This window comes from Patiria miniata, unplaced genomic scaffold, assembly GCF_015706575.1.
Source record: "Patiria miniata isolate m_02_andy unplaced genomic scaffold, ASM1570657v1 HiC_scaffold_22, whole genome shotgun sequence".
NCBI classification, from domain to species: Eukaryota; Metazoa; Echinodermata; class Asteroidea; order Valvatida; family Asterinidae; genus Patiria; species Patiria miniata.
Window position 1 is genome coordinate 17,713,014 of NW_024037061.1, and position 26,968 is coordinate 17,739,981.

Sequence of the window (26,968 nt, forward strand, 5' to 3'; positions counted from 1 at the left end):
GTTAATCCTTGTGTGTAGGATCCGTGTTTGAATTAAGCCGTTCCACATGCCCAGAATACCAGTTACCCTTTTGCACAAACTTGGCCCAGAACAGGTTTTGACCCGTGACAGAATAATAACGAATGCTCAGTCATCCGTGGCCACAGACACACAATCAAGGTATCATTGGAAAGAGGACACATTGGTGTTTTACATGATCTTTAGCTTTTTGAAAATATGTATTACCTTTTTTATAATGTACATTTACATCTGGGTTTCCATTTTTGATGAAATTTGAATCTACAAAAAAATATACTTTGGCTTCAACACAGAAATTGATTTGAGCATATTTTAACCTGCAACCTTCAGAATGTGTACCCTTCAGGCTACACATATGTATCCAGCCCCATTAGCCTTTTTGAAGCAAGGCAGACACAGTAGGGGGTGCTATTTTGAGTTGTAACTCTTTTGCATTTACTCAAATTTACCCACTTCAAATCCGCTCGTACCCGCCGCCCTTAAACAGGGCGCTGGGAAGGGCTAATTTTTTTCATATGACGTCACATTGATTAAACGTGCATTTTCCAAGTCCTTCCGATGTGGTTGGAAAGTGGTATTTACATGTACCTAGAACAGAATATGTTATTGGTGAAAATTGAAGTGCCATCATGATGACATCATCACAAATCATGTGACGTCACAGTGAAGGTGCATTTCCAAATGTCTTTATCTACATAACTTGGTTGTAACTTGGTAGGTACCTAGACCAGGATGTATTATCGGTTATAGATAAAACTTTAAGTGATGTCATGATGACGTCATCACATGTCACAGAGTCATATCAAACAGCCGAAACGGCTGTGCACGTGACAAACAGATTTCTAGTTTCAAGTTGAGCCTTTTCAGGTTCACCTTTTATTTATAGAACCTCTTATTCTATACCATTCAGCGAAAGTGTCCGTGCAAGGTGGTAAGCCTATAGAATGTGCAGGCGGTACCCTCATGTGTACCTGGCACTGTGAGTTATTGAAAGGATACTGATTTTTATGAGAGGTTTGTCTTTATGAATACATTGTAAAAACAAAACCTCTGCTGGCTGTTAATACTTAAACCAAGGTTACTCGTTTATGTACTTGTATCGTACATTGACATGCAGATGGGACTGTATATGTACAGTAATGTTAGAGGCAGCACTGCCGGCATATTTGTACACAAGTAATTGATCCAAACAAATATCACGCGAGCGGCGTGCCGATTCGATTCAGCCAGATGCTGGCACTGGTTGTGCGTATTTGTTGCAGATTGCAGCTAGGACAACAGCGTTAGGTGCAGCTGGCGATGATGTGGCGTGTAACACGTTCGGAATGATGCTATCACTACCAGCTTAATTTAACACTGTGTTATGTTTAATGATCGGTACATGGTTGACTCGAGTGCGCTACAATGGAGTGAATTGGATACTAAGACAGCAGTACTCCAACAGTGGATTTTATAGTTCCAGCTTTGAATTGTCTTTCACTTGGTTAGGTGGTTTCTGTCGATCTATGAGAAGTGCAAAGTTTGCTGTGATGTTTTCGGACTAAAAAGACTGCCGGGATGTTTTTGCTGATGCTCCCAGTGGATTTGTAAAAATCTTGGCTCTTACTCGCAAGTTGCTTCGGTGGAATTTACAAATACATGCATCTGATTAGGGACCTGTACGTCTCTGAGCCACCTCTCCAAAACTTGAAATCTGCATCAAAACTTCTCCGTCCAGGGCTGTGTTGAAATTCAAAAAAATGGCTGACAAGACAGAGACTACAAATCGGCAGGAACCGTCTAATGCAACGCCGTTATTGCTGGAATCTGGAAAGACCTCTAACTCTATGGAGTATACTGCTGATGCTCCGGTGACCCAGTTTGACCTAGGTGAAACTGTTATTATATAGGCCTTATTATTATGTTTTTGTCAGAGCCACCGAAACTATTTTTCCATGCCACGTTTGTGTGTAGATAACATTAATAAACAGTGCTGTGTATGTGTCATTTACAAATTTAGGGTCCACTGTTTTTCCTGCCCCTGTTACATTTGACAGCGATGATTTTTTAAACTCTTTTATGCAGTCGTCCTCCAAGAATGTTTAAGAATAACAAACTACCTACCTTACAAATAAAAAATCTTTTGAAGTCATTCTCAAGGATGCTTGAATGGCAATTTAAATTACAAAATACCAGGGTAACAGGGACAGGAACAAGTTTACAGTTTTTAAACAAAATATTTAGAATGACATTTTTGTGTGTGGTGCATTATCCAGTAAACATGGTAAAGATACATGTAGAAGAGTAAAGTGTCATGAATGTGAAACCTGCTAGACCTTTAGACAGAGAGTGACCAAAAATGACTGAAATAACAAGAGTAAGCAAAGCACCACTGCATTCTGCGCCACATTGCACAGTACTCCCTGCGTGCGTGCACCAATCTCCATATAAGGAGATTTTTAGCAGTACGCACACGAGGCACATATCATAGACATGGCCAGAGGGATGTTTCACAAAACATAAAGTAAACTGTTGAACAAAATCTTAGGAATTTTGTCGATTTTTGAAGAGAAGGTATTTATGAATGGGAATAGCTACGGTATGTGCTTGGCCGGTGTTAAAGCTATAGTCCATCATTTGCAGCCATCCGAAAAGTAACTGGCGTAATTATTGTTAAAAAACATACTTGGTTAAAAGATAGTTAGTGGACTAAACTCCCTGTGAAATTATTCTTTCTGGCAAGCTGTCATTTTGAAGTAATCAACGAAAGAAGGTCTTTCCAACGACGCACCGTAGGAAAATTTAAATTAGTAGTTCGTTTTGTTATTCGGCGAAGGGCGCGCAAGCATTGGCACGACGCACACGCGCGACATCATGTAGCTGCAATTCAGGCCCAATTCAAAACATGATTCAGCAACTTTGGATTTGAAATTGAGATCCTAGAATGCTGTTTTTCTCAGAATATACAGCAGAAGCTGGGCTGAAACTTCATCAGGTTAGTTGTTCAGTATCCTTCATTAGATTTTGAACGCTTTTGTTGCTTCAAAAGAACAAAATGCACAAATTACAAATGATGGACTATATCTTTAAACAAGTACGTGTGAAACGAGCCAGGGAGCTGGTCGTGGATTATCGGGTATTTCCGTGTCCAGGCCCCTAGCCAAGCACATATTTCTTCACTTAATAGTTATTGCATTAATACCTGATACGAATAAAAATAAATTCATGTATTATTTGATTGAATGTTTCAAAATGTTTAAGATATAATGTACAAACAGTGAAAAAAAAAACAGGTGTATATATCATACTGTCAAAGACAAGTGCCCAGCTATAACCACACCGCTCTTTAGACATCACTGGCCAGTACTCAGAGGTCAATCTACAGGGTGACCCCAAAAAAGGAAGTGCAAATAGGACTGAAGGCTGGGAACAGCAAAAAAACATGTTTGTCTGGGTTTCATTTCATGAAATACATGTGCAGTATTGTTGGATATCATCTGTTGTTCATCAACAGGTTGAAATATAATGCAGCCGTTTTTATCTATAAACTGGTAGTACATGTATGTGATTTATGTTGTATTTTCTGCTGGTATTGATTTTCACTCTGGCCATCTGTTGTGGAGGACTGAAGCATTATGTACTTGTACGGGTCAGTTTATTGTGCAGTTTTCTGATTTATGCTGAAAGACCATAGTAATTAGGCTATAGTAAGTAAAGTGATTTGCATCTGTACTGTACAATGATGTCATTTGGTTGAAAGCTAATTAGGTTATGTAGATTTATGTACTGTACATGTTCGTGTACGTGTGTATAATGCAGTATTTCATTCATTCATGTATTCTGGTGTATATTCAAGGTAAAAGCAGCTCAGTTATTCAAACTGTTTTCCACTGGTTGCCAACAAGGTTTAAAAAAAAAAAGCAAAAGTGCAAAGTAAATAGAATTGCCAAATAATCCAATTTACTGATGTTTGGTAACCGGACTCGATCGAGTACCACTTGTATACCATTTTGACAGCCCCCTTTCTTGGACTTGAATATCCAATGCTTTTGATTCAGATTTGCAGTATTTGTACTTCAGATGTCAAAGTTAATTGCGCGTTGGACTTGAAATTGTCGAGTTGCTCACTCAAGTACTTGTCTTTAAAATGAGTCGTCGTTTTTTTGGGAAAAAACAGACTGGTAGAAACTGAAGATGAATTGGACATCCCCAAATCTAAATGGTGGATTTCGGTTTAGCACCATGTAAGGTAATTGTGGGCAGGCTAATCTTTATGAAATCCATAAACAGACAACCAAACGTGTTGATTTTATTGATTTGGGTTATTAATAGAGGAATGCATTTGTTCCAACTTTAGTTTCAATATGCACATACAGAACATGCATGTGGGTGTAGCGTACGTGTAATTTTCTGTATTTGTTAAATTATGTGAAATTTCTCTTGATTTTTGGGGAAAGCCCACAAAAACCATGAGGAATTATGTTGAATGGAGTGCCTGTCATATGGCTCCCAATTTTTTTTGATATTAAGTTATGTGGGTCAAATGTGAGTCTGTTTCAGAATATGAATACCGTTATTTCCAATTGTAAGATGACGTCATTGCTTCCGTAATGAATGTGAAATTGCTTACAAGCATAAAACCAAAAGGTCCTGAGTACACTTAGAAATGGCAAATCTATTGTAAAGGCAAATTCGTCGGGTGCCCGGCAGAAGGGCATATGAGCGTTCTGACGCAAAAATCATTTTCATGAAAATTGCATTGAATGGTTCCGTTGCTCCCCCGCGTGTATTATGAATCCAATGTTCTCCCACTCATAAAATAAATCGTAGGAATTTGAAATTTGTCACACGTATGAATCATAAGTTTTGGAACAAATGGTAGTAATTTCTGACAAAAAAGTTTAAATTTCATTAAAATAGAGGCAGTTTTCTGCATATGCCCTTTTGCTGGGAACATTTTGGTCATTACGCGCTGTTGCATATTGGGCATATGCACATATGCCCTTCTGCCGGGCACACGACGAATTATGACTTTTTTTGGTGGTGACCGTACAATGTTTTTTTATTTGCCTCTGCAGAAGAATACACGCTGGAAGATGCCATCGAGCAGATCGGCTTTGGAAGATTTCAAATGAAGATCTCAGTCCTTACCGGCCTGTGCTGGGTAAGTTTTCCACCCTCCATGTTAGGTAGCTTAAGACCAACCCCAAACCCATCACTCTCCACTTCTAAAGATGTAAAATAGTAATGTTCAAGATGTGTTCACCAACCACTTTTTCTCCCAAAATTTGAAGCAACATACCCCCCCCCCCCCCATTTTTCCTTCCTTTTAAAAGTTGTGTTTAAACGTCGGTGAAGGGCAAAACCTAATTTGATTTATATCACCCCGACGCAGAAATTCCATCTGATAATCTTTTAAAAGTTGCTTGTTTTTAGTTATTCATATTTTGGGGGACAAGGGATTGAGGAGAAGATAAAGCCAAAACAGTTTAAAACTGACCGAGACTCATAATAACTGAGTTCCCACAAAACCGGATCCAGAACACAATTTATTTATTTATTTTTTTTGGGGGGGGGGAACATTTTTTAGTTCCCCAAAAAAATGTTCAGCCCCAAATTTAATATGAAAAGCAAGGGGAAGGGGTGCGGATGTTTTGCTTTTGTTGACATGGTTAAGTTTGCGACGTTTTGCCCCCCAGTCCCCCCCCCCCCCCCTTGATCTGCCGTTGGGTTTCCATAGTCGTAGGAAAATCATGGAAAGTCGTGGAAAAGTCATGGAATTTTATTTATGTTACAACTACCGGTTGTCATGAAAGTTCATATTCCTTGGAAAAATGTCATGGGAAAAGTAACGGAATCCTACACAACCCATACTTGTATTTGTGTAATATTTGGCTATTGAAGCCTTCCAGTTGCATTTCAGTTTACTATACTACCTGTGCTCTAAATTCATATTTCTCTATTGTGGTCAGATGGCAGATGCATTTGAGATCATGCTGCTGAGCATCCTGGCACCAGCTCTGCTGTGTCGCTGGCATCTGTCGCGATGGGAGGAGGCGTTCATCACAACGGTGGTGTTCGTCGGCTACCTGATCAGTTCACCGCTCTGGGGCAAATTCTGCGATAAATATGGCCGGAGAAAAGTAGGTTTAAATTATTTTGTTCATGTTGTCAACCTGGGAGATGCCAGCACTGGTCTGGATCGTTGCCAAAGACTAACCAAATTATTCAAACCCTGCTCCAGTTTATGTCTTTGTTCAACTTCAACAAAAAATTATCATGATGCAGTTTCCTTTTGTGGTTTATTTGGAAATATGTAATAAAAAAGCTGTTTCTTCTTTGACTGATCCCTATTTGCAACTCCCTCCCCCCCCCTTCCCCGGCCCCATTTTGATCAGCACCTCACAACAGCTTCTAACAGCTAATACCCTCGCCTGTTTTTGTCTCGCCTGAACGAAGTTCAGCAAAGAGACCATGCAATCACTATGTCGTTACGTATGTCCGTCCATATAATTATGTCCGTATGTACCGGTATGTATGTGGTATTTTGGTTAAAGTTTTAAAAATCGGTCTCATTTGAAAAGTCCTATTGGAACCAAATTTGGGTCAAAGATGCAACATGGCAACCTGCATATGATGTCAAAGGTCACATACCGAGGTCAAGGTCATCTGGACAAGTTGTAAAATAGCCTGAAAATGTAAAGTTGGCCTCATTTGAAAGTTGAAGTCCAATTGGAACCAAACTTGATTCATAGATGCAGCATGGGAACCTTCATTGATCATGATGTCAAAGGTCACATACCAAGATCAAAGGTCATCTGATTTCAAGTTGAAAACTAGGCTGAAAATGTAAAATTGGTCTCATTTGAACAGTTTAAGTCCGATAGGCACCAAACTTGGGTCATAGATGCAACATTTTAACCTGTATGATAATGTTGTCAAAGGTCACAAACCAAGGGCAAAGGTCATCTGTCAAAGAAATTGAAAAGAAAACAGGCGAGACGCGTGGTTCGAGAACCACCTTGTTTATCATTTTTACCTACTAAAACATATGGGATAATTTTCTCCTTCCTAGGGTCTGATCTTTTGCTCCTCCGTCATCTTGTACTTTGGCTTGCTGAGTGCAGCCACACCCAACTTCACCTGGCTCCTGATCATGCGTGGCCTGGTTGGGTTTGGAATCGGTGGAGCCTCACAATCGTAAGCATCACGCTGGTCTTGTCTCCTTGCACACATGTAATGCAGTTTGTAGTAATTTTCTACTATTCAGTCGACTTTCGTTGAAGGTTGAGTAGATCATTTGTAGCTGACGAAATTGTTTTTGAAAGAGTTACTCGGTTCAAAGATTAAGACATGTTCAACGCATTTCTGCACAAATTCTTATTTACAAATACATTTTTGAATGTGTATTAGTTATTCTCAGATTATAAAACCTGGTAGTATTTTGCTTGAATGAGAATTGCTTATTTTACCATCATGTACGTGCCTGTTGCACTTTGTCCTTTCTTGTCACCAGTTTGTCCATGGATGTCAGAGGTTTGGCCACAAAAGAAATTTTCCATCGCTCTAACTATACAAGATGCCACTCATATGCAAAATTATAATGTAAACAAAAACAACTTTGAAAACAAAAACAACTTTGAAGTAATTGATCAGTTCAGACATGAGGCTAAATTTGTATCTCACTTTTGGATTAGGGGTTTTTTTTTGGTCACTTTTTCTTTTTCATTTTTTGTTTGCCTACAGAGTGACATTGTATTCAGAGTTCCTTCCCGGCAAGATTCGAGGCTTCTGCATTGTCTTCCTTGAGGTAGGCTTTTTGATGTCCAGACTGTTTTCTCCATTTTGTAAATGGACTTATGATGGAATTTTCTGTCAGGCTGATGTGAATTTCAGGGTTTTTTTTAGGATGAGGCAAATTCTCTCCCCCCCCCCCCCCCACTCAACATCCTCCTCCCATGTACACTTTGTTTCAGATATCACCACCGCGCAACTGTTTTCATACTACATGTACTAGGCCTTTATGAGGTTTTTACACATGTCTTGTGGACAATATGACACAAATTTGTTAAAAATCAGATGTAGCCTTCATTTAAAGGGAAAATACAACATTTGCAAACATCAAAAAATAGAACTACCAAATCATTTTGAAATACCTTGCTGGACTGTTAGTGAATGACAGTGTAAAGCATCCTGTAAAATCATGGCACCTGGTATACTGTCATTTTCAAGAAAAGTGGTATTTTTGTATCAATTTCCAACGCTGGTCGGCCGACCAGCATTGGAAAACAGCAATTTATTGACACCGGGGAATGGTAAGGTCAGGAAATCAGTCTAGCTGGATTGTACCCGTTCACAGGTGTGCAATCAATTGCGAAGAAAATGCGGACTAACTAAATATGATAAATTGGGAGCAGTATTAACAAAAAAAGCCAGTACCAGCGTTGGAAATTAAGTGATACAAAAATACCACTTTTCTTGAAAATGTCAGCACACCAGGTGCCATGACTTTACAGGATGCTTTAGACTGTCATTCACTTACAGTCCAGTCAAGTATTTCATAATAAATTGGTAGTTTTGGTTTTTAATGTTTGCAACTGTTGTATATCCCCCTTTAATAATGAAGTGCATAACACCTGGACTATGCTTCAGAAACTTTTTACATGTCATGTCTTCTCTTCATTTTCTCTGCAGGTTTTCTGGGTTTTAGGAGTGGTTTTCGAGGTGCTGCTGGGACTGATAGTCATGCCGACGCTAGGATGGAGATATCTACTTTTGTTTTCAGCATTTCCGTTGCTTTTATTTGTGATTTCATGTAAGGTGAGATGATCAGAAATTCATAGCAAGAAGTCATCAGTGTCCAACTTAGCTGTTTCCAGACGGGCCAGCCCGCAAATTTTGTTTTCCCAAACGACAAAAGCAAATGGGGTGTACACTATAAGGTTTTGGACTTTACTTTCCTAAAAACATGAGAACAAAATATATAAAAGAAAAAAAAAGCAATGAATTCGAACCTAATGAAATTCAGACTTTATTTCCCTTTTAGATAAATTCCTCCAGAGCTGCAAATTAGAAAAGAAAAAAAGTTGCAAAAATGTGGTTTTGAACTGACACCCTCCGATCTCAAAACCATGGCATTATCCAGCTGAAAAAAAAACGAAACCGAAATGGCCGGACTATTGTTTTATTGAATTTCTGCATGTAGCACTTTCAAAATCTAGGACATTAAAGCCCAATTCAAAAGCTTTCTTTTATTTCAAGAATCATTCAAATCACTAACACTGTATGTACTTTTCAACTTACGGAATTTTTAACGAAACCGTTTTAAAGTTCTGTCCACGGAACACAAAAAAAGGGTGTGTTCTTTCAGCAAAACGAAAACAATTCACACATATCCCTATGTGGTTTGTTTTTGTTTTTCTGTAAGAACATTGAACTTTGTTGTGATCCTTGGACAGAACCTTAAAACTGTGGTTGTGTTTAAAATTCCGTAACTTGAAAAGTACATGAAGTGATTCGAATGATTCTTGTACTAAAAGAAAGCTGATGAACTGGGCTTTCATATATTCATATAAAACAATGGTCCCAACATTTGGGTTTCGTTTTTTTTTTACTCGCCCTGTAGTGGCAGCCATGACCTACCAGACAAAGTATAGGCCTTCTATAGACACCCAATATGATGAGAGGCAACATCCTTTCATCTTCTGGGATATATGGCTTTATTTCTATTGTGTTTTTGTTTTTGTTTGGTTTTTGTCCAGTTCTTCCCCGAAAGTGCATATTACTACCTCGCCTGTGGTGATCGAGAGAAAGCGACCGAGATCCTGAAGCAAGTGGCTGATGGGAATGGCAAACCAATGCCCGCTGGCAGGCTGAAAATGGACGAAACAACGGTAAAGAGTCTATTAATGCTGTGTCTCTTTACAGCTAAGGCTATTCACCATAGAATGGCATTGGGAAAAACATATGCCTTAGCCACAAAAAAATGCTGATCCAGACGTTGCTTGACTTATTGGTTGACAGATTGGGGTATATCAGTGGCCCAAGAACGGAGAGGGTGGGGGGGGGGGGTGGAGTGGTGGAGTTGGGGTGGAGTGGGGGGATGGAGTGGCGGGGGGGGGGGGGGGGGAGGGGGAGGCCATGTAGAGTGGATTTCCACTTGTACATCTTAATGACCTCTTAGACTTTTTTAATCATCTGTAGACCGCTCACATTTTTTCGAATATTTGAATCGAAATAAATGCAATTGGGATATTCTTTGGATGATTGAATATTCCAATATTCCATGCATTCCGCACAGCCCTACCTACAGGAAACATGCCAGGGAATATAAGGAGAAGTCATTAGAGTGTTCTGGTTCAAATGAAGAGTTTATTTCCGAAACGCGACATATCCATTTGAAAAAAAGTGAAAAATTGGCACGGTTATGAAATTTTAAACAATAAAAACAGTATGACAGCTGTTTCTACAGTTCATTTTTCACTTTTCAGTATTCTTTTGCACTTTTTGTAATGGATTTTGGGCAAGCAGGAAAGAGAAAGATTCTTAAAGGTAACAAAACGGCAATTATCGTGTTTTGGAAATAGAGTCTTCAAATGAAAGATTTAAAATAATATAAACCTGTCAAAATGTTCACAGACCACAGACAGTTAAAAAGAATCCAGAGTCAAAAAAGGTTGCTTGACACTTACGTTTTATTTCCATGCAGACTCAGCGAGGGCGCTTTGCAGATTTATTTGCGACCAGGCAGACAGCAATAACTACAGGTTTACTCATTTTTATATGGTAAGCATTTTGTCTTCATTGCATGTACAGTACATTGCAATTGAAAGTTAACACTATGGGAAAGTTTGTGAAAAGAATTAGCATTCGCTTTCACACCCGCATTTCCCATTTTGTGAAAATGTTTTCAGACTTGTGTGAAAAGGCGTGAAATACTTTCCCACTGTGGGAAATTCTTTTCACAGTTTGTGAAATGAAATTGAATTCCCTGGTAAGAGAAAAAGTGTGAAGAGAATTTTTCCATTCCCAGGTTACATTTGAATTGCAATGTCCTGTATATTTAAGCACTGTACATATGATTTTTGATTTACTTAATGATCCTAATTCACTGTGTAGATCTACTCCGAACCAAAACATTACAAAGAGAAATTCATTATTTATTATTGAATGATTAACAATTTTCTTCATTTTTTAGCCTGAACTGCATGGACTATAATCTACTATATTGTACTATAATGTACTATAATCACGATAAGAATAATTTTATTCTTCCTTTGTCTGATTACTAGGTTTGTGAACGCCTTTGCGTATTATGGAGTTGTCTTACTTTCCACCGAACTTTTCTCTAAGAATTACAATTGTGATGGTAAGTATATATATCTGTGTTTAATGAAATTGTTATTGTTGACACTCAAATTCTCAACTTTACAATTATGCGTACGATTGCATTACAGCAAGGAAATTTTACTTCTTATTGTCAATAATATAAGAGCGTACAATACATGCTCTCTACGTTTGTGACCTGCTTCCATAAAACCTGGACAAAGTTGACATTTGTTTTAAGGTTTTGGCATTTTCAAATTTCTGAGTTTTTCAGCTTCAAAATGAAATATGATTTTCATAGGTGGTGAGACCTATCAAGTTTGGGAAGAGTATTAAGTGATAAAACCCTGACAACCCATATATGAGATACACGCAAGTATTGAAATGTTTTTTTGTTTAAATTTCTATACACATTTTTCCACTTAATTGACCAAAACAGCACATTTCTGCTTCATGGATTAAATTCATATTTTGGGAGGTTGTAGATTTATAGTTACTGATTCAGAAAATCTGAAAACCTCAAAATGGTCAGTTTCACCCCAAAATGACTTCACGTGCCCTTTGTGCAAAAATATCATCTGCAACTTTTTCCGGGTTTCGTGGGAGCATGTCTATTTATTCTGCAATTCTATGGGCTAACTGTTTATATTAAGCGGTACACAGAATATAATACAACGTAAGCTTGCACGGATCATGTTAAAACCAACAAAGATAAATGGAGTAAATAGCAAAATTTAATCCTACCCCGGGTAATTAGTAGTGCACAAATCTATTACATTTATTAATTTTTTTTTTTGTGTGCGGTTTTTAATAAGAAACATGATTATATACTGCTTAACTTGTCTTAAAGGTAGAATTGTCATTTCTGCATTTTTTTCTTTTGTTTGAAGCAGCAAAAGTGCTCAAAATCTAGACAGGTGCTAACCAACTAACCTGATGAATTTTTATCTCTGTGAATTCTGTGTATTCCGAGAAAAAATAAGTTCGAGGATCAATTTGCCAAGTCATAATTTGAATTGCGCCTGAAATCAGCATCCGGGACAAGTTCTCGTTCAGCCGATTGCAGCTATGCGATGTCAGGCACTGAACTGACGAGTAATAGCAACCACACGCGCATGTGGTCATGTCAACGCTTGTGGGCACCCATTCACGGATTCCCTCAATCGCAAACCAACTTCTAACCGAAATTTCCAAAAATATGTTATTTGTAACACATCTTTGGAAATGACCTTTTTTTATTGCTTTCGTAAAAAAGTGACAGCATGCCAGGAGATATAATTTCACAGAGAGTTTAGTGTTGTTAATACCTTTAAAACAAGTAAGCTTTTTAAAAGTAATTTGATCGGCTTCTTTTTGGATAACTGCAAATAATGTACGCTACCTTTAAATGTTTCTACATACATATTACTTGTTAGAATCTATTATATTCGTATATCTTATCTGGTAACAAAACTAAGCAAATCTAAGAACTACTGTATCTTAATATAAGTAAATATCCAAGAATCTTATAACATTCCTGCCTTCTTAAAAGAATAATAACATGCGAGTAACAAAAAAAAGGATTTTTATGAGTCAAAGTTTACAAATGATAAATACAGATGCTTCGGAACTGATTTTCAGTCATGAAATGTGCCTCTCAAAATGTTCTTCATCTTGAACTATTTTCTTTTAACCTTTGATAGGGTCAATCATACTCAAGGGGTTTCCTGTAAAACTTCTATGAGAATCTGACCAACAGACATTACAGATGAGAGTTTCTCCACCCAAAATATTACTTGAAGAATTTTCAACAATCTTATCAGATTCTTACTCTCACTTTTATCAGAATCTACATGTAAGATGTTATAAGATTTTTATAAGAATCCTGTAAGATTCTAAGTTAAAGTTGGTATATACATGCTTTTGGAGTGTGGCTTCACGAAAAACACATTTTCAAATTAAATTGATGATTTTCTATCATTACATTCGTTATAAGCTTTCCAATTTTTCTAAATGATTTCCAATGATTCACTAGATTTGAATATTAAAGGGAATATACATCATTTGCTTTTGCTTTAATTTTGGATGGAATTGGGGGTTGAAAATATATAGCAAATATAGTTACACTGACTTTTTTGAGGTTTTGGGTTCGAAAATGCTATGAAAACCAAGAAAAACAATCATTTTCCTGTAGTCTGGTTCCTTGACTCCATATAAGAAGAAACAGAGCAGTTTACATACATTGGGGAATTGTAAGGTCAGGGAACCAGTCAAGCTGGCTCGTACCCGTTCAAAGGTTTGTAATTGATTGCAAACAAGTGCGATGGTCAATTGGGGCTAGTATTTGAAAAAAAGCCAGTTTTTTCAAACGCTGATCGGCCGATCAGCGTTGGAAATTAATACAAAATACCACTTTTCTTGAAAATGACAGTATACCAGGTGCCATGATTTTACAGGATGCTTTATACTGTCATTCACTAACAGTCCAGCAAGGTATTTCAACATGATTTGGTAGTTTTATTTTTGATGTTTGCAAATGTTGTATTTTCCCTTTAAAAGAGTTTCGCTCAAAACGTTCTGAACTGCATGGAGCACACTGTTGAGTGTGTAAATCCACTTTTTAAAACTGTATTTAAGGCCTGCAAATGCAAACAAGCAAATTTATTTGTTAGAGGACATTATGTTCCTTCAAACTTCGTTTAAAAAAGAAATTTGAAATTTTGCAAAAAGCATGTATATATACATGTACCAACTTTAAAATTAAATGGATGATTGGTTTCCAAGTTTGCATTATTGATCTATACATGACCATTTATACATTTGTAACTTGTTTAATCATTTATACGTTTGTAACGTTCTCCCCCCCCCCCCCCAGCCACCAGTGATGCAGTTGAGACAACCGAAACATGTTTTGATGACTGTCAAACGCTTCAGACCAGTGACTACGCATCGCTACTTATTACTACATTTGCTGAATTCCCAGGTAAATTAAATGCAAAAGCTTGGAAAAAGTTTGTTTTAATTTGTAATATTTACAATTCTCGATTGAAGTTAAACACTATGTCAAGTCTACAGATGGTCTGTACAAGTAATTGTTGAAATTGATAAAGGCGAGTAACATAAATTAATTTGTAAATCTCTTTGCAAAAGCATATATGAAAAGTTTTAAAAAAAATTTAATACAGTATATAATATTTATCATTAATAAACTCCAGATTAAATATTGCTTTAATAATATAAAATCACCAATTTGGGTGTTTCACATTGCAATGCGCCCCCAAGACGTTGCCAAGGAGAGTCAAGTTTTTCCAGTGCATTGTGGGAGATGGTCAGCAAATTCGCAGCGTGGGCTATTTGAAATTGTTAGTTTGTCCGGCCGGTAGTTTCTTGTTAAGCGTATGATTTAAGTATCTGTTTGCCTTTTATCTCTTCTTTTTATCAATATGGTTTTTTTTTTGTAAGGCAGCAGAACGCTATGCGCCAATCTATAACAAATTAGCTCAAGTTGTCTACTGACACTCGTTAAAATGGGCCGTGTTTTGTCAACCGCAAACTTGAATGATGGACTCCCCGTGGCAAACTCTTGGTGGCGCACTGCATTGTGAAATGCCCGAATTAAAGAAGCTGGTTAACTTTCCTCTAAGCTAATGTTAATCTACTGCTTAAAAATGTAGACTACTTATAATTCATTTGTAAAAACTTTTTTTTTTCTGATTGAATTATTTTTGCAGGGATTGTGATCACGTTAATCGTGATTGAGTTTCTAGGTCGTAAGAAGACCATGGCCATCCAGTTCCTGCTCTGTTCTGTCTTCATATTCCTTCTCAATATCTGCGCTTCGAGGTTAGAATAATCAGAGATGGCCTCTGTTCCCATAGGTTTTTTTTTTTATAAATTTGGGGTGTCCCCTTTTTTTCTCTGTCCCTGTAGTGTTATACTGACTGTGATTTCATAATTCTGACATAGTACAGCAGAGAGGTGATGAGATTGTTCATTTGATGATACAAGTCTGGCATTTGGCACGCTGTCAGAGTATATCATGAGAAATATGTTCGGCTAAAAATATAGGGTAGAATAACAAGCAATGGCAGCCATTTTGAAAATTGCTTGTTATTCTACCGATATTTTTCAAAGGACTAATCTGCGATGGCCCTATACCCAAATATCTTTCTCATGACATACTCTGAATGTGTGCCAAATGCCATGCTTGTATCATCAAAGTGAACAACCCCCCCCAAATGTTTTCCCCATCTGCTCCACTAATGTACTCCTTAATGCAGTCAGTCTCCAAGAGTGATTACGAATAGCAAACTACTACCCAACAGATAATAAAAAATCATTTGAAATCATTCTTATTGACACTTTAATGGCAAATTACAAAGTACCAAGATAACAGGCACAGGTTAAATGTCACACTGAATCCTGTATTCCCAAAAAAAGTTCCTCTGGAGGGTGTACAGAATTCTCGTAATTTATGAAAATTCTCGAATTGATGAGCCCAAACATTTGTCTTTCTTGTGTCAAATTTTTGTTGGATTCGGTTTAGTGGTTTTGAAACGAAGCCATTATGTAACCAGTCCATTTTGCTCCATTTCTTGATTGACAACACATACGTGTTTATCAGATTGTACACATTGGTACATTGATGAGTACAGTCATGACAGTGATCAGTGATCACTCGCCTGCATTCATCTGTACAGAAACTTCAACCCATGCTGTCACGCAGCGCCTTGCATGTTAGTGTACATGTACACATATGCATGACATGAAGAATGCTCAATGTGACATCGTTCAGTATTCCTGAATTGGAGTACAGTCACATTATTACTTGAAGACACAACAATCTTGACATCTATAGATTATGTTTGTGAAGTAACTATATACATACATGATCACATTTTCCCCAGATTCAACACGTGGCACTTTTGCCTGTTTCAGTCAACCGTTTCTAGAATTAAAAAATACATTAAAAATCGTGTTACATCATCACACCTACATGACCTAGTGATTACTGCTATTTTACACTTTGTACAGGACGGGCTTGACGATCATTTTGTTCGTAGCGAGAGCCCTCATCTCTGGTGGATTCCAAGCTCTTTATGTCTACACACCGGAGGTAAGCAATAGTGTCGGAGTCCAGTCTGTCATAACTCCAGCCACAAGTCGAATTACAAGTGAATCACAAGTCAGTGCACAAAGTCCAGTGACAAATACGAGAGGATGAACAATAACGTTGGAGTTGAGCCTTTGAGTTGACTTGGGACTGCATGACTTGGGACGGGACGGGACTTGTGATGGACTTGTGATGGACTTGTGATGGACTTGTGATGGCCTTGTGATGGATTTGTGATGGATTTGACAATGATACCGCTGTGTTCTACTAACCAGGAACATTACATGTTTGAATTCTGCCTGAGCCTCTGTGAATGTTACCGGAGGTAACAAGTCAGTGCACTACTCTTTACATTTCCATAAAGTAGTAATCATGCAATGCTTATCATAAGATTGAAGTCAGTGGAGAACAAAACCATTGATATCAATAGTTAACCAAAGACAACATCTCTTGTCATGCTTGTGTTCGTTAGTTCTTAAGAAACTTGATTGGTACAGTATCTCAGGTTTTGCTTATTTCTTTGACAGTTAAAAATAATGATAAGTGGAGGTTACTTATGAGGGTTAAATGACACCAAAGAACAGAGAATTATACAATAAAAGCAGGGGAAAAATCTTTGCTCAGTTCATTGAGTCCCTCCGACCTGGTCATATGGTGGAACATACAGTGGTTGTGTCCTTGGGCTTGACACTGTACTGTCATTACCCTTCCATTTCGCCCAGGAGGATATGAAAATCATGTGCACTGTCAAAGTTTGTGTTTTTGTTCCAAACTGTTAGCCTCCCTGGCAGTGTTATCTCTATGGAGAATTAATGACGATGTGCCATCAGGCACCACTCTCTGAATGAGGATTTGAAGAACGCTGAGTTCATTGTATGAAATGTTCCTCCGTGTTTTTGCTGCAGGTATATCCTACCCACGTCCGCGCCATCGGTCTTGGTTCCTGTAGCTCGGCAGCACGGATAGGAGCCATCACCACGCCATTCGTTGCACAGGTAAGGCAACAACTATGCTATGCTTCAGATGGATTGACATTCAGTCTCACTGAAATGGGTTGGGGATTGGGGAATTTGTTGATGTTAACCTTTAAAGCAGTACAACCAATCAGACTACTCTCTCACTTGACTTTCAGGTCCGAAATTGTTGAGATTACCTCTTGAAAGGTGGTGAACACTACTTGTTAACATTCAAAAATAATATATACTACTTGATTGGAAGTGAATAGTAGGATCATTCTGTGCAATCACAGCACCTAGTATGCTTTCATTTTCAAGACGATAATTACCATCATTTCCTGGTGATGGTTTGGGAACAAAATGTCATGAGAAAAACAGCGGCCATTTACTCAAGTACTGGCTGAAATTGACAGAATTTTGTTTAATTTTGTGTTTAGTTTTTGTTAAGGTAGCGTATCTGTAAATGAGGATTATTTTCCCGAACGAAAACCTTGCTTTGGGTAGAGAACAATGAAGATGCATTTTCACAGTTTTGACATGCTATTTCTTTCATAACCTGGTTCAGATTTTGTGTATTGTTGATCTTTGAATCAGCAAAAATATATACATATTTTTGCAAATGGTGTCCATTACCTTTACAAATGGAACTAATTCGCTTATTTAGACTGAATTAAAACCAATGTGCTTTGATGTTTGAGATGGCATATTGCTCGTCTTCCCCAGCGGGTGCAATTTTTGGCTGAAAAATTGGTTATCACAAGCGAAGTGTTACTTGCTTGTTTTGTTGGATTATTACTGTTCAATTTAAGATCATTTTTGCCCAGATGAAACAAGTCTATATCACTGCTGTAGATCCCAACCTCTTTGTTTATACACGTTGAAAGAACTTCACAGCATCTTTAGCAGCCACCGCCAGTGTGGTCTCATCTTTTATCAGTGTCATGCCATACACCGTGCTGCATCGTTCGATAATACAATCCATGTAGATGCCATCGGGGCTGTATCGCTGAATCTGGCCAGGGGAGGGCCATTTGCCACAAACAGCCACGTAGATACAGCCTTGGCTATTGCAGCACAAACCAGTAGGGCCCCACCAACTCGCCGGGCTCTTGACATCGGTACAGAACACCTTCTCACCATCGTAGTTGACTGCCAGTAACTTCTTTCTGGCCTGGTTGGTGTATATCAGCCGTTGTTGGTAGATGGTCATGTGATTGCCGATCATCGGAGCGGGCAGTCTGTTGACTAGGGAGCCGTCTGGGCTGTGTAGAGATATCTCTTGATTCTCCTCGTAGCCAAGTGCTATCAGGCTGTTATCATCTGTAGCAAGGCAGGTTGGTTTGCTGTCCGATTCTGGTGTGAATTCATGGAGAACCTTGTCTTCCTTGCTGCGTATATTGATTTCACCACTATATAAGATGACAGCCTGGTCATCTTTGTTCACTGCAACATGGTGAGCGTACGAGTCATAACTTTCAACGTTAGAGGTGAAAGATAACTGACCATCATCAGTTGGAGTACTCTTCATCAGCTGATCATCTGTAACATGTGCTGTGAGCAGTTGATTGTCAGAGAAGGCTGATACACTGAATGCATTTGTAATACCACATTCCCAATGTCCATCAATCCATCTCTTTATTTCTGTCGTACATTGTTCCCACTTCTCTCTCTGATGTTGGACGCGATTGTGAAGCATGTCTGTTGCCTCTGCAGCCAATGCCTTTTCATCAAGCACTAACCTTCTGAGCGGCTCCTCACATTCCGCAAAGTCCAGGGAGGACAAAATGTCCCCAGGCACCATGGCCGGCTGCTTCTGCTTCAGAGCCTGGATGCTCTTCAAGAAGCTCTTCTTGAGATCTGGAGCTTCAAAGCGACTTGCCTGAGCTGTGCATTGACTCAGCGTACGTTGCACTTGCTGTACCTCAACAACTTGTTGTTTGTTTTGAGCTTGTGCTGTGTCCAAGGTCCTGACTCGGTCTTGGTAGATCGTCATCGCCTCTTGCTTCAGCTTCTTCTCCTCTGCTCTGATCTTGGCAACCTCCTCCTCAGCCCTCTCAGAGATCTTCTTGTTTGTCTTTTCAAATATGCTGTCCAGTTTCTTTTGAGACTTGTCTGCCTCAAGTATGGTCATGTTGAATTCTGCTGTGGTCTTGTTGGCCACAGCCTTCAGTTCTTTATCATATTGCTTGCAATCATCTAAAACCTCTTCCAGGCTGATGATAGAATGCTCATTATGAGCGTGACCAACTTTAGAGCATATTTGACACACTGCTTTTCCACATGTATTACAGTAGGCAATAATTTGCTTACGTGCGTGGCTCCGACATTTTGGAATATCTGTCTGCTTGATGCTATGCCTGGTCTGTGTCCCTGATGAAGGAGACTGATCTAGCATGTGTATTCTGTGAGATGTCATCACTGTCAATTGTCCATGAGCCCACTGGCATTCTTGACAGAGAAGATGTTTACAGTCCAGACATCTTGAAATTGCTTGATTATTCTTGTCGCAGGCTTGGCAGGTACTCTCTGAACTCTGACCTTTCCTTAGCTGTCCCCATATCGGTGTGACCCCGGGCTTCAAGGAGACACTTGGTAGTGAGCCATCAGGTACCGGTAGGTCGGCAACCCTTCTTCCTGCAAAGCTGGTCACACATCTGCACACGGGACACGGAAGACAGACTCCTTCTGGATCTTGTCTCTGCAGTTCTTCGAGGCATTTCAGGCAGAATGTGTGCTGGCAGTCAAGGACTCTGGGCTGCCTGATACCATCCTGGCAGATTGGACAAGCCTGAGGTTGAGCTGATGCCATATTTATCTCCCTCTCATTGACTTGTACCAAAAATTGATCTGTGTAAAGTACAATAACAAATTTCAAATAACAAACCCCCCAGAATATCCTATTGGAGTTCCTCTATGTGGCATACTACATTTCCCCTGGGTTTCCTCATGCAATTTTGCTTAATCTCTTTCTTGACAAGCTTCAAATTCATTCAGTTCTGATATTTCCTCAGTAATGCTTGCTGTTGAATCCTTGTGAACAAGTTTAGACTCAAAATTTTTGTCCGAAATTCAAAAACGTTGGCATCTCAAAATTGGGCACAGAATGTGTTTATAGCTGACAAATTGCAATAAACCATTCCATTTAATATTTCCACTCACATATATATCCAAATACGTGTCCATATGTTTTTTAGAAAATATTTTCTTAATTTTGGGCTCATTTAAAAGGGTGACTTTCAAGGTTCACTACGCACTTCAAAACAACATTAGAAAATCACGCTATGTACATGTATCTATGCTTAGTATGTCAGCAAAATCTGAAATAAGCAAAACATTCTGTGATTATGTCATCTTTAATAATTTACAATGTAGTCAGATAAACCACATGGGAGAACCTTTTAATATTTTATATAGTTGTAATTTCCACACACATGGCATGTAATTTGTCATCCTTTTTGTGTGGTGTTTAAATAGCGCTTTCCACCAAAGGTATAAAAGGGCTTTTCAATTATTACTCCAGTTCAAAATCAGGCCATCAGACCACTTTTGAGACAGGTCTGGTAAATGTATTTTATTTATTTATTTTTATTTTTAAGCTCTGCCCTTCGCTAAGTCTGCTTTGACTTTCTACACTCCGTTCATACCGTTTCATAGATACAAGTTTTTTTCCTGGTTTTTCCTGCTGTACATGTACATTCACATTCCCAGGCTTGCCAAGCATGTCTTTTATACTTTCAACATTTAAAATATCAACTACATGTAGTCCCCAATAAATTTTAAAAAAAGTTGTTGCAAGTAAACTCTGATCTTACTTGTAATTTTCGACAACTGATGTCTTCTGCTCCTTCGCGAACGAAACATTTAGCTGAGTTTGCCTTCTTGCGTGTATTTGTTGTGGAAGTATTTCTTGAGGAAGTGACACGTATAAAAAATTGCGCAGTATTTATTCCAACTGAAATTTGCCTATTGAACTTCACCAGTCATGCAAACTCTTGACTCGTCCACACTCCAGTAAGGATTTCATTCAGATTGCTTTTCTTTGCAGTGGATCAGGGTGTCAGCAGGGCAAACAACAATGTCTAGACTAGGCAGGTTTGTGGTACATTGTACATGTATTGAAAAGCGGAAAAACAGTTTTCCTTCTTTTCATATGCAAATTTTTAGGGTGTTGTCACATTTGCAGATTTTTTATACATGTACATGTAAATACATTCTACATGTATAAAGATTTGATTTGCTTATGTTTGTTGGGTCAATGGCAGCCCAGACTTGAGAATACATGTACCGGTAACTGGCTTTTTGTAATGGAGTACTTTGGATGTATCTTGACGAGAAAATTGACCATGTTATGACAGCTGAATTTTACAGTAGGGATATAATTCTTTTATCACTTTTTTTCAGGATAATTGCAGCCAGTTATGAACTGTAGGCCTTTGCAAATGATTAAAAAAATATAAAAGAAGAAGACAAAAAGAACTGACCAGAAAAAAAAACCTCCAAAAAATATATGCCCCCCCCCCCCTTAAAAAAACAAAACGCACCCATTTTTTTTAAAAAGTGACATTGCAATAAAGGCAGGCACTGCCATCTCTCCCCCCCCCCAAAAAAGATTAAAGTCTAAAGTAAGCATCTAGAAAGTAAACCAAAAACTTTTCAGGCCCCTTAAGCTGGCCCCGAACCCCACACCGATTTGTCGGACCCACTTTTTAGGGGTCCAACTTTTTGTTTGCCCCCCCCCCCCCCCCAAAAAAAATGTGTTCTGGATCCGCCCTTCATGTATCAACCTTCACTAAAGCAACTGAGAATGGGAGAGAGATTGGCCTTTTTTTCTGAGGGTGAGGCCTATACCTTGAAAACATCTTGAAGTTGGGAGCAAGAAATTGTATTCACAAAAAATATTGCATAGAGGTTAGGGCTGTGCATTGGAACCGGTAATCTGAATACCCAACCATTGATGTCAGAGTCAGTCACCGAACAACCTGTTATGGTTATCATAAAATGAACTCCAATACAGAATTGATTTCAAAATACATACTATTATAAATGGGCAATTCCATGGATAGGTTTGTGTCATTTTAATGAGTGTTGCACCACTCTTCGGGGTCCTATATGTGTATCAGCATTTGTGGATGTCAATTCTTCATAAATATATCCTACCAGGACTTACATGTACCGATACCTGTACATGTATGTATTTATGCAGCCGCAATCATCATCGTTGAGACATGTTACGTGAGTTGTAATGGGACATATAATTTTGGTTAAGTATGTTACAAAAATTGACAGCAAGCCAGAAGGAATATTCTCAAGGGGTGTTTTTACCAGTAAAATCCTTCAGTAAGCTTTTTGATAATAATTTGGTGAGCTACTTTTGGGATTAATGCGAAGGATCCTTTCTGTGGCATTGCATTAAGGCCATATATGGTTTGACTGTTGGTACAAATTAACTGCCTTAATAACTGGGATGTGTTGGCTCGTCCTCCCAAGCGGGTGCAATTTTAGGCCAAAATCTCAGCTACCATATAATGCTAAGAGTTTGTTTTTTGCCTGATAAGTTAATATTCAATTGAATATAATTTTTTTTGGGTGATGTAAGGGGAAATATATTTGCCTCAGCCAAGTGTACAATGTACCCCATTGCTGTAGAGCCTATACTCTTTTTATACACGTTGAAAGAACTTCACAGCCTCTTTAGCAGCCACCACCAGTGTGGTCTCATCTTTTATCAGTGTCATGCCGTACACCGTGCTGCATCGTTCGATAATACAATCCATGTATACGCCATCGGGGCTGTATTGCTGAATCTGACCAGGGGAGGGCCATTTGCCACAAACGGCCACGTAGATAATGCCTTGGCTATTGCAGCACAAACCAGTAGGGCCCCACCAACTCACCGGGCTCTTGACATCAGTACATAACACCTTCTCACCATCGTAGTTGACTGCCAGTAACTTCTTTCTGGCTTGGTTGGTGTATATCAGCCACTGTTTGAAGATGGTCATGTGATTGCCGATCATTGGAGCTGGCAGTCTGTTGACTAGGGAGCCGTCTGGGCTGTGTAGAGATATCTGTTGTTTGTCCTTGTAGCCAAGTGCTATCAGGCTGCTATCATCTGTGGCAAGGCATGTTGGTTTGCTGTCGGAGTTTGGTGTGAATTCATGGAGAACATTGAATTTCTTGCTGCATATTGATTTCATCACTATATAAGACGACAGCCTGGTCATCTTTGTTCACTGCAACATGGTGAGCGAACAAGTAATAACTTTCAACGTTAGAGGTGAAAGATAACTGACCATCATCAGTTGGAGTACTCTTCATCAGCTGATCATCTGTAACATGTGCTGTGAGCAGTTGATTGTCAGAGAAGGCTGATACACTGAATGCATTTGTAATACCATATTCACAATTTTCATCAATATATGTCTTTATTTCTGTCGTACATTGCTCCCACTTCTCTCTCTGATGTTGGACGCAATTGTGAAGCGTGTCTGTTGCCTCTGCAGCCAATGGCTTGTCATCAAGCACTAACCTTCCGAGCGATTCCACACATTTGTCAAAGTCCAGGGAGGACAAAATCTCCCCAGGCACCATGGCTGGCTGCTTCTGCTTCAGAGCCTGGATGCTCTGCAAGAAGCTCTTCTTGAGATCTGGAGCTTCAAAGGGACTTGCCTGAGCTGTGCGTTGGCTCAGTGTGCGTTGCATGTGGTTCATTGAGCAATCTCCTTACTGTTTGCAGCTTGAGCCGAGTCGAAAGTCCTGACTCGATCTTGGTAGATCGTCATCGCCTCTTGCTTCAGCTTCTTCTCCTCTGCTCTGATCTTGGCAACCTCTTCCTCAGCCCTCTCAGAGATCTTTTTGTTTGTCTTTTCAAACATGCTGTCCAGTTTCTTTTGAGACTTGTCTGCCTCAAGTATGGTCATGTTGAATTCAGCTTTGGTCTTGTCCGCTACAGCTTTAAGTTCTCTATCACATTGCTTGCAATCGTCTAAAACCTCATCCAGGCTGATGATAGAATGCTCATTATGAGCCTGACCAACTTTAGAGCATAGTTTACACACTAATTGCCCACATGTGTTACAGTGGTCAGTAATGTGCTCACTCACATGGCTTCCACATGTTGGAATAACTGTTTGCTTGCCGCTGTGTCCTGTCTGCATCCCGGATGAAGGAGACTGATCTAGCATGTGTATTCTGTGAGATTTCATCACTGTCAATTGTCCATGAGCCCACTTGCATTCTTGACAGAGAAGATGATCGCAGTCCTCGCATTTCGAAATTGCTGGATTGTTCTCATCACAGGCTTGGCAGGTACTCTCTGAACTTGGATCTTTGCTAAGCTCTTCCCATATTGGTGTGACCCCGGGCTCCCAGGAGACATATGCTATGGAGCCATCAGGTACCGGTAGGTCGGCAACGTTTCTTCCTGCAAAGTTGGTCACATGTCTGCACACAGGACACGGAAGACAGACTGTTTCTGGATCCTGTCTCTGCAGTTCTTGGAGGCATTTCAGGCAGAATTCGTGCTGGCAGTCAAGGACTCTGGGCTGCCTGATATCATCCTGGCAGATTGGACAAGTTTGAGGTTGAGCTGATGCCATATTTATCTCCCTCTCAGAGTAGTACCAGAAAATTGACCTGTTTAAAGTATAATAACAAATAGTCTGCATTGCAAATAAAAAAAGAAAACACCAGAATATCTGATTGTTGTATAGTGTAGTTCCCAAACGTGGCAAACTTTGACACACCTGACTTTCCTCACATGTGCAGTGTTGCCAAACGTCGGTGTTGACTATCGGAAAATCTCGCCAAAGTATATAACGTGCCATGTACATACAGATGTATATATGCTTAGCATGTCAGCAAAATCTTATCTAAGCAAAACATTCTGCAATCATCTTCGATAATAGACAGCACAGTGGCATTGCAAATGGTCATTGTTTTTTTTTTTGGGGGGGGGGGGAGTTTGTAAAAGGGCACTCGCACATCTTTGCTGAAATGTACACGGGTTTTATTTGTCTACTACACTTTGTCTCTGTAAAATTAAAGGGGGGGGGGAGGGAGAGCTGGTACCATTTTCCTAAGGGAGCGCTGTTCAAACCAGACAGTCATTGACACAAGTGGACACTAGGTGGCGCTTTCCGGGGTTTTTTTGCTGACGTTTGTGCGAAAGTCCAAAAAGGGCACTCGTAAAATGCTGCTGATAATTTCACAACCACTTGAAAAGTGCATTCTTTACAAAATATTGGGGTCGTAAATATTCCCTTAAACCCCCCAACCTTATCCCCCCCCCCAGGCTTGCTATGCCACGTCAGCATTGTCGGATGTACCACATATTGTGAGAACCTTCTCATATTTTCTAGTAACTGTTCTCTAGTATGGCTGCAACAATTCTGCCTTCTTACATTATAGATGTTCATTTATGAAAATTGCGCAGTACAGTACATCATGTGTATTTTTATTCCAACTGAAATTTTCCTATTCAATGTTGCCAGTCAGGCATACTTTGGACTCCCCCATACTCCAGTAAGGATTTTGTTCGAAGTGGATTTCTTTGCGCTGGATCAGGGTGTCAGTGCGAGGTCAAACAACAATGTACTGACTACTGGTAGTGGCAGTATATCACACCCAGAGGAAGGGACACCTATCATAATTTATACTGACATCACCATTTCACTGCGCACGACATACGTATGTCATTGGAAAACACGATGCATAATGTGTGCACTAGTACTGCACATGGGATAATGCATTCACTCATTCATCAGTAGCTGAGGCTTTTTGCCAGGCTGTACATGTGTGCTGGTACAGTCGACTCTCGTTAGTACAAAGCCTGTTAATACAAAGTTCTGGTTATAACAAACATACAGCCTTGGTCTGAATGGGACTGATGTTCCTCTTAATACAAAATTCTGATATAACAAACAATTTGGCTAGGTCCGAACTAGTTTGTTATAACGAGACTCGACTGTATGTGTTTTGTACATTATCTCTCTTCATGGCTACGGATATACTGAGCGCTTCTAACATGTCTAAAGGAAAACGTTTTCATTGTTTTCCCGGTGGGCAAGGTAAAGACGGGTAAATAATTCACAGATGCCATGAAAGCTGCTGCAAACTGTGCAGTAGAAATCCAAGATCTTAATTTGCTTCACAACGTACCTTGAAATGACCGGGGCTCATCTTTGATTCAAAACGAATATGAGTCTGATTGAACCAGAGTCGGATGTAACAAAGAACTCCTCCCATTCCCTAACAGAACTACTGTTTAATTTAATTCTCTTATTCAGTTATATACAGTTACATTTACTTTATGTCTCGGCATAGACTGTGAATCCAAGACAAAAAATTGTTTAAAGACAACAACAGAAACATATAGAAGCTCTTGAAGGATCATCTGAGAGAGATGAAATCTCAGTCAAGGGGCTCTCCTGACTAAAAGTTCACAGAAAAATTGAATTAAATTAAATTGAATTAACGTTATTCCCACTTGTGAGCAAAACTAAATGTGTACATTTGACAAACTCAACAAAGCACTCTGACTAGTCAAATTCAGTCAACAGACGAAAGCAGGCAACTGGTAGGCACAGCTGTCTCATCG

At 39.2% G+C, this 26,968-nt stretch overlaps 1 protein-coding gene across 2 annotated transcripts in view; it reads left to right on the forward strand.

Annotated features, from left to right (window-relative positions):
* LOC119730292 (synaptic vesicle 2-related protein-like) overlaps positions 1–26,968 on the forward strand; it is a 49,581-nt gene that overhangs the window by 18,969 nt on the left and 3,644 nt on the right. The window contains exons 1-13 of one of the 2 annotated variants that reach the window (XM_038203111.1): positions 1,121–1,887; positions 5,076–5,161; positions 5,970–6,140; positions 7,073–7,197; positions 7,744–7,807; positions 8,692–8,817; positions 9,759–9,890; positions 10,706–10,782; positions 11,289–11,365; positions 14,177–14,284; positions 15,033–15,144; positions 16,336–16,417; positions 17,320–17,409. In XM_038203111.1, coding sequence (XP_038059039.1) covers positions 1,758–1,887; positions 5,076–5,161; positions 5,970–6,140; positions 7,073–7,197; positions 7,744–7,807; positions 8,692–8,817; positions 9,759–9,890; positions 10,706–10,782; positions 11,289–11,365; positions 14,177–14,284; positions 15,033–15,144; positions 16,336–16,417; positions 17,320–17,409 — 1,380 coding nt within the window. In that variant the 5' untranslated portion in view covers positions 1,121–1,757. Of the gene's footprint in view, positions 1–1,120; positions 1,888–5,075; positions 5,162–5,969; positions 6,141–7,072; positions 7,198–7,743; positions 7,808–8,691; positions 8,818–9,758; positions 9,891–10,705; positions 10,783–11,288; positions 11,366–14,176; positions 14,285–15,032; positions 15,145–16,335; positions 16,418–17,319; positions 17,410–26,968 lie in introns of those variants that run through there. The other variant, XM_038203110.1, reaches the window with a different exon arrangement.